Source organism: Antrostomus carolinensis, unplaced genomic scaffold, assembly GCF_000700745.2.
Source record: "Antrostomus carolinensis isolate BGI_N321 unplaced genomic scaffold, ASM70074v2 scaffold37431, whole genome shotgun sequence".
Classification (NCBI taxonomy): Eukaryota; Metazoa; Chordata; class Aves; order Caprimulgiformes; family Caprimulgidae; genus Antrostomus; species Antrostomus carolinensis.
In genome coordinates, this window is record NW_010292618.1 from 250 (window position 1) to 8,552 (window position 8,303).

The window sequence follows — 8,303 nt, forward strand, 5'->3', positions numbered from 1 at the left end:
GGCGGGTATAGACGCCCTTCTGCGCAAGATCTACGAGATTTACTCTGACTTTGCTCTGAAGAATCCTTTCTACTCCCTGGAGATGCCAATCAGGTAAAAGGAAAAGCCCCCTCTGAATAACACAGCACAACCCCTTGTCACCTTCTGCCTGTGCAGGAACAGATCACGACTGCTCTTAAGTAGCAAAGCAGACACCGAGCTTGAGGAAAGGGGAGAGACACAGCACGCTGCTGCAGGGACACCACACTGACCTCTGCTTTCTCCAGCGCTGCTCTGCTGGGGAGGCGGGAGGTGCTCTGCCCTGGTACAATCCCTGCTGTCCTAATGTAACCCTGGACCCCACACTAAAACCTTTCCTCGGGCTTAATGGCCAAGACAAGAGTTTGACAGCAGTCAGGTTGCTGTCTCGAGACTTACGGAATCTCCTTGAAGGATGCGGAGCCAAAGGGTATGAAGATCCTGTCTTTGTCAGCCTGTTCCATAGGTAAAGTCACCCCCTTCTGCTTTTCTGTTTCAGATGTGAATTGTTTGACCAGAACTTGAAACTTGCTCTGGAGGTGGCGGAGAAAGCTGGACCCTTTGGACCTGGATCGTAGAGAAAGCCCCGCCTGGTGCGCAGACTCCTTTCTCTGGAGAGCAGGGCCTCTCTCTTCCTCGGCTGGCCTGTCCCGCAGCTCTCTCCTCCACAGCAGAGACTGCATAGCCCCAAAACACACTTCAGGATCTCCCTAGATACCATTTAATCCCCTTTGTTGTGAAATTTACCTTAAACAGACTCGTTATTACTGTTTACACTTTGGCCACTGAGGCTTATTCTGCTGTTGCAGCTCCACTGCCCTTGAGTGGAGAAAGATCAGGTTTGGTTCGAGGCCTTGCCGCAGTCGGTTGTTTTCTTTCACGATTGTACATATGTATTTTTCCTGTACAGCTCTAACTTATGTTTTTGCAGAGGGTTTCTGTGTAGAAGAAATAAACGTTCCTTAAAGAGAAGGATGGCTGTTTCCTGTTGGCAGGAGGAATTTGTGCCAGTAGCCCCTCGAGAGGATAAGCAGGTTTGGGTGGTTGTTGCACTGTTCTCCGAAAGGCAGCCAGAGCCCCTGTGACAGTGCTCCACTTTTATTTCACAGAATAATTAAGTACAAAATATCATTCATTTCCATTGTTTTAATTAAGGCTGGCTACCTACTCTTGCAACCAAACTGTTCAGCAGAGTACCTGCGGAACTTGCCTCTTCTGGGGAAAAACAAGAACATTCAACAAAATTCCAGGGAAAAACCTGAGTCTGTTTATTGCAAAGAGCGCTCAGGGCTGGGGGCTGTCAGCACCAGCTCTGCTGAGGCCGACTCTCAGAGGCAGCCTGAGCCCTGAGATGCAGCTCTTGGCCGAAAACAACCTACACTGCACATCGTGTACTGAAAAAAAAAACAACCCAGTGCTAGAAATGTGGGTTTTCAGGAATCACAGCTGCAGGAGACGTGGGCGGGTGGTAGCTGCTGCCAGGTCAGTTTTCCTGGCTGATGCGTGGAACACTTGCTACAAGCTGACATGGCAGCAGCTGCCTCCCTTGCAAATCATTAACACTGTACACACAGACCGCACCGGGCAGGGTGGGTTCAACAGAAGGAGCTTCTCTAAACGCTCTCCCCTGAACTGCCAAGAATTTCTTGGAACCGTGCCTATTCCTAAGGGCTGCAGAGAGCCCGGCCACAGCACCGCGTCGGCGTTCTGCTTGTCCAGAGCAAAACGCCACCCTCGCTGCTAACAGCTCATCCCAGGTAAAGCTAAAGCCACGCTGCTCTCAAATCAGCCGTGGGGCTGTATCGTCATCATTAGTCACCACTCTGTCACTGTTCAGGGCCCAGAGCACGCAGGTAGCACAGGGTAAGTAAACCCAGGCAGCTGGAGAGGATGAACAAACACAGCAAAGAGTGGCTTCAGCACCCTGAACACCGAGGCTGAACTGACAGTTAATAGCTGAGACAAACAGGAAGGACAAAACTAAAAGTGACGGCACCTAAAACCCGTTGTTTTAAGAGAACTTTTCGTGGAGAAGCTCTGGCTGCGCAGCCTGCTTGCTTCACCAAGAGTGCTGTGAGAAGGAGGTACAGCAAAATCATGTAAACTAGCTGAATTATCACATCTCGAGGGGAAAAAGTGATCAGTAGCAAGAACCACGTGCCCTCAGGCACCTGACAGTGGGTGAGAAATTGAGACATTTTTATCTAGGTTGCAGCAATCGGTAAACTCACTCTTAGGCCAGTTAAACAAAACACAAGCATCGTTCACGTCGGCGCAGGAGCATCCTTCTTCACCAAGCAGCTTGTTTTCAGTCAGCCTTCCTGGGAACCCGGCCCATCTTGGTGCGGATGTTGCGCAGGAAGAAGAAAGCCACCGTGCTACCGGTACAGGTGATCTCGGCAACCCAGAAGGCTGTGGCCCAGCTGTAGTGCTTGGCAATGGTGCTGAAGGGAAGTCCGGCCAGGAAACCCCCAACTGTAAGGAAAAAACAAACAGAAAACTAACAATGCTCGAGTACCTCAATTTTATCTGCCAATACTTATTTTTGTACGTATCAAAATTCCCCAGGCCTGGTTTGAACACAAGGCAAAAAGCTGTCAGGTACAGCAGGAAGCACCTCTGAGGCTTCCAGCTCTATTATCTCTGCTTCTTAGGTGACTTCCCACGATCAATAACTTGGCACCCCGTGGCTAGACCATGCTTCAGCCAGGACAGACGCGGGTTTTGTTTGGTTTTGGGGACATGGGCGTTACTCACCGTTGGCCATCAGGGCCACTATGGCGTGGGAGGTGCCGCACAGGTTGGCAGGGGCGCTTTCGTTGGCTATAACCCCAAACAGGGCGATGGGCCCGTACGAGGAGAACCCAAACACAGCTCCCAGAATCAGGATCCACAGCTGCCAAAACAAGTGAAGATCAGAAACGGGATCTGTGCATCCTACCGCTGCCAATCAGCAGCTGCTGACAAATCTCAGATCCTACGTGTGGTACGAGGGGGTTTTGACATTTGGGGCTGACACTGGCTCCCTGCAAACACAAGAGCTCCAGCCTGTGACAGATCCCACACGCACGCTGCCCAGCTGCACCTGAACATCAAGGAGAGATGGGCAACGAGCCTGTAAAGTCACTGGAGAGAGCTCTGAATCAGGTTGCTTTTAAAAGCTACCCTGAAGATAGCAGCTAAAAGCTTTTCTCAGTCTAATTAGAGTGTCTTTTATTTGTGAACAGCTACTACCCGGTAACCTCTGTGTTACCAAACACACACAGAACCAAAAACCCCGAGAGTCTGAACCTCTGCGTTAGCTCACGCTCCAAGAAAACTCCCTGGCTCAGAATTTATCAGTCACTTGTGAAAGGACAACAAAGGGTAAGTAACTTGAGCGTCTCAAGATTACAGCATGCTTTCTGAACAACAAACACCATTTCAAGATGCCCAGAAGGATGCACAAGCTTATTTTCCAGATGGGAATCAGAAACAAAGAGTTAGGAAAACACTTGTCAGAATTAAGCAGGAAGGCATGTGCAGGAACAGAATCATTCCTCCTGACCTCACTCACAACACCCCTTTCCCGGCTGCATTTTACCTGATGAACAAACATCCTCAGAACCTTCTACAGAAGAACTTAGAAGTTTTCTCTTCAGACTTTTAACATAGTTAGTGCGATGAAATGATTATAAGAAACAGTTTCTTTTACAAAACTTACAGTAATCTTCTCAATGCCCTGGTTCTAAGTTCTGGAGTGCTAACCAGCCTCCCGGGATAGGAAAAAAGCAGATCAGCAAAAGCAGAAACAGGCAGAGGGAGAAAAAAATGCAAGGCAGAAACCTCATGTTCTTTTAGGCCTGTGAGAGCAGCTAGAGGTTGCAAGGCTACAGTCCAGAAGTGATTTTCCTGGAGAAGAAAAAAAAGGAAAGGAGAAAAGAGGTTTCATTTATTTAGCAATCATCAGGGCAGGTGCAATTCACGTAGAGCCAGCGACACAGGCTGCCCGAGTTGGCTTGGGCAGCAGAAGCAGTCCAAACCAGACTAAGCCAGCTTGTAGCACAAACCAAGACAATGCAGATTTGCAGATCTTGGAAGGGTGAAGAAAACAGTCACACTCCCTATCATCACCCTTCTCACTGCTACAGGGCCATCCCTACAGCTTGCTTACGGCCAGCTGCTCGTGCGTGCATTACCTTGGGAGAATCGCCCGTGACGGTGACGCGGAAGAGAAACATGGACACGCACATCCCAGCCATCATGGAAAGCAGCAGCGCGTGCCGAGGATTCCCGTAGCTTGACAGACCCACCTGTGACACAGGGAGGGAAACTGAGGGTCAGAAACTGGAAGGACTCCTTCCATTTTATACTTGTGGTAAACTAACACGGTGGCACATTGGAAGCACACCTTGTAGCAAGACTTCTTGGTTTGTTTTAAGGACTGCCCCCACTCAAACTCTGCTCAACGAGTTCTTAGTGACAATCGGTACTTCTCTTATCAACTGTGCCCTATTTCCACCCTGAATTTGGCTTCAGATCCCATCACTAGATTTTAATGTGGGGTTTTTTTCAGCCAGAAAATATCTATCAACAGCCAGGTCTCTTTCAACGGGGAAATCTGGAACCAACAAATCAAACATCTTAAACCTGACAGGAGTATCACAGCCCCTAACATTGGCAGATGTATTTCCCAACACCTTCCAGGGTGTTCAGCAGCTGTCCTCACGCATGCAGCAGCACTGGGTACGGGCCCGTTTCTCAGTCGTACCACACAGTGGCAACACCACCCTGACCGAGCACCTTGGTGAAGCTGTTGAGATGGGTCGTGTCCCTCCCAGTCTACCTCCACGTGAGGGAAAGGGATGGGTTAATCAAGGTCTTGGAGAGGAGGGAAATCATCTTTAACCACACACTGGTTTTGGCTTCACAAATGAAGCCAAAAACAAATGTAAAAATTCCAAAGCAGCTCAAACTGACGCTGTGGAAACTGCCCAGCACGCTCAAGGGTCCAGATCACTTACTCTTGCTACGGCTCTGTCAGAAAGGTATCCAGCAGCAATGCTTCCCACCAGACCCCCAATCTCCAAGGCACTCATGTAGGAGCTACCTGGAATGCAGGTGAAGCAAAGAACAGGCCATCAGGTTCAGTCACAACAGCAAAGCTGCTGCATGTTTAGCCCAAACTCAACTGTTATCAGCTCACCATGAGCTCAGAGCAGCTCAGCTGGACAAGACCCTCCAGCTGATCCTTGTACAGGAACGTCCGCCCGCCAGTGCCAGGAGGGACCCAGCACAAGACAAGCACTGGGACAGCTGGCACATGCAGCAGCTTTGTCAGTGAGTTATTTCAATAACTACATGTATCTAAATGGACAGGTAGGAGTGAAGCAAACAAACCCCTCAGACAGAGCTGCCCCTGTCCTTTTGCTGTGCCCAGCGAGCTCTCTGCCACACCTGGCAAACTGTGGCCATGAAGTTAAAAAATGCAGCTTGGCATCTTACCCACAAGCATGGATTGTCCCCTTTCCTGGATGAGGAAGAGCTGTCCCCAGTCGGTACAGCATGTTTTCACTCCAAAAACGACCAGGTAGCCTGTTGAGAGCACCCAGAGGTACGGCGAGAGGAGCAGCTCTGTCAAAGTGCTGTTGTCACTGGAGGAACCTGTAAGGAAGGTCAGGAGGAGCATTACTACTGCTTGAGCACAGCCACCGAACCACGCCGACTCGGCAGCACCACAGGCAGATCTGCCAAGCAGGATCCACGCACGAGGACATCCTTACGGATGGAGATAGTCATAGCTACCGGCAGGCAGTGAATGGCTTTACCTCCCCCTCGTTTGCTGTGACTTCAGAATCTTTTCTGTCAATTTATCCCACGTTCATTCAAGATTTCAACAGAACAATCAAAACGCTACTCCCAGTAATTTTCTGTATTGTGGTTGCCAAAATACCAGACACAAAGGTGATCTGCTTCCCCAGATTTTGTGCTCACGTCTTTAAACACTGCCTGTGAAAGCCACTGCAGGCAGCCAAAGATGCTGACTTGGGTGTGACCTTAATTTCTGCATCAGCCTTCCAGGACTGCCTACAAACCCACCCTCCCCAGAGAATGCTCTGGGGAAGCAATATTGTTTTCTTTCTTACCTCAAAACGTCAAGTCTAGCAGCACTGGCATCACAGGACAGTGCAGAAGGTGGGTTGAGTTTCCACTGGCCTTTAAAACCCTGCGACAAACCTGTGTTGCAATTCCCCTCTACCTGTTCTGCTTTCAGAGGAGCAGCACGCTCAGCGGTCTGAACAAACATTTACCAACTAGATGTCCTGGGTTAGGACAGAAAACACTGAGCAGAGTCCACCACAAGCCAGGGGTCAAAAGAAGCCACGGCGGGGTGAGGGGGGCACTGCCTGTCCTCTGCCAACGCGGAGGAGAGGAAGGTCAGGCCTGAGGGAGCATCCCCTGCTCTTGTGGGTTTTATCTCTCTCTAGTACCCCCGCGAGACTCAGCTCACAATCCAAGCAAATGAAGGCCCAAGAAACCTGGGAAAACATTTAACAGGTGAGGAAATGAAACGGCCACAAACATCTCAGTGATGCACATGTGGCCGCTGTCAGGCCAAGGAGAAGGACTAATTGGCCACCAGGCTCAGAAGCCCCTACACCAGCCCCTTCCTACAAGGTTACACCAGGACTTAGCTTATATGATTTATAATTTTAATACAGCAGCTCGACAGTGACCAGAATAAAGCTGCTGGAAACAACCCCTTGCATGTGTCCACCGAGCAGAGGTTTAGAGAATCGGGAAGGATGGAGGTCTCAGCCCACCGAGAGCGACACATTCACACCAGAACATGGACAGAAGGCACCACACCTTCTCCTGCGACTGCCTGCTTACAGCGAAGCCTGGTGCTCACCTTTCTTTCCTTTCTTGGCTCCTTGGTCAATGTTGGGTAGCCCAACATCCGACGGCTCGTTTTTAATCAGGACAAGGCAAACGAAAGAGACAACGACGCAGATGAAGCCGGAGAAGGACAACGTCGTGCGCCAGTCATAGTTCAGAGACACGAGAGCAGCGACAATGGGGCCTAAGCCTCCAGCCAGGTTCATGCTTGTAGACAGGATTGCCCACCAAGTCCCAAACTGGGAGGGCTCGAACCACTGTGCAACAACAAGAAAAACAGGGTGAGGTCTGAGAAAGAGAGAGACCCCGCACCTCAAAATCCTCAGTCTTCGCAGCAATCGAGGTGCAGGTAAAAGGAGCGTCTGCTCCGTGCTGCCGTAGCCACGCAGGGAACTCAACCGTTATTCAAGTGTCAGCCACAGGAGCCTGACAGGTGCTCCCACTGCGAGCCAGCTCGGAGTTATTTCCATGTACAGACCATGAAACCGAGACGCCGGCCGGGAGAGGCAAGCGTAAGAGCGTGCGGTTCTGTGCACTCGCTGGCTAGGAACGGCGTCCTCCTGGAAAGGTCTGCTGGCACAGGGCTGCCGACCCACACGCGGGGAGCCGCGGGGTAACTTTAGGACTCGCCGTTGCATTAAGTATCGGGCACGATTGGCTCTGCATTGCAACGTGTGCCCAGAGCCAGAACCACTTGGGGGGTAAAAAAAAAAACGTCTGGGGCTACGCTCGTGAGCTTCTCCAGAAAACACCACGTGCGTTGTTGTTGTTTCTGTTACTTGGGACCTTCCTTTCTGTGCACACAACCACCCCGACAGTCCTTTCCTCGCCAGCTAGACGAGGCGAGGTGCCTCACAGAGGGACAACTCAGTGTTCACCTCCCCTTGTCCCACGTCCCACCAGCACACGCACCCCTGGGTTCTACATCTTTCAAGAGAGGGGAGCACGCAGCTGACCTCCTCCGCCCTGCCCCAAGGCAGGAATCCATCTGTTCCACTTCGATTGTCCCAAAACCCAAACACGTGCAACTTAGAAGCCTGACTCGTGCCATTCTTCCACGTGTCACCTGTTTTTTCTACCTGAGCAGCCTGCAAGTTGCAATTCCTGAGCTCCCGGAGCGTGCAGATGGAATTCTGCTCATTGTCCCTTGCCCAGCAGCAATCTGCTGCCATGGCAGAGACGACCAGATGTCCATCTACACGCTTAAAACCCTCTATGCCAACAAACTCTGTTAGAGTGGAGAAAGTCTGCTAGCAGGTGATGTTATTTATCAAACTGAGTTAGAATCAAAGCCCATAAACACGAGAGCCAACAAACTACGTGAACCTTTGCTACAAGGAGCAGAACCTTGCACGGGGAACCTTGCTCCACAGGCAGCAGGAGGCACAGCCAGTGGTTGTGACCTC

The 8,303-nt window shown here is 50.7% G+C and overlaps 2 protein-coding genes across 2 annotated transcripts in view; one reads left to right on the forward strand and one right to left on the reverse strand.

Annotated features, from left to right (window-relative positions):
- TRAPPC4 (trafficking protein particle complex subunit 4) overlaps window positions 1–596 on the forward strand; it is a gene marked incomplete at its 5' end in the record, with an annotated part of 820 nt that extends 224 nt beyond the window's left edge. Inside the window, 2 exons of the mRNA XM_010177041.2 lie at window positions 1–93; window positions 518–596. The exon at window positions 1–93 is cut by the window's left edge and continues 6 nt beyond it. Coding sequence (XP_010175343.2) covers window positions 1–93; window positions 518–596 — 172 coding nt within the window. The remainder of the gene's footprint in view (window positions 94–517) is intronic.
- A 1,511-nt stretch (window positions 597–2,107) lies between these two features.
- Window positions 2,108–7,154, reverse strand: SLC37A4 (solute carrier family 37 member 4; the record flags this gene model as incomplete). The annotated part of the gene is made up of 7 exons (XM_010177042.2): window positions 2,108–2,493; window positions 2,776–2,914; window positions 3,844–3,909; window positions 4,197–4,310; window positions 5,022–5,107; window positions 5,503–5,661; window positions 6,911–7,154. Coding segments are annotated over 7 exons (975 nt in total), but the record flags the coding sequence as incomplete, so codon positions are not given.
- Between the last annotated feature and the right edge of the window lie 1,149 nt (window positions 7,155–8,303).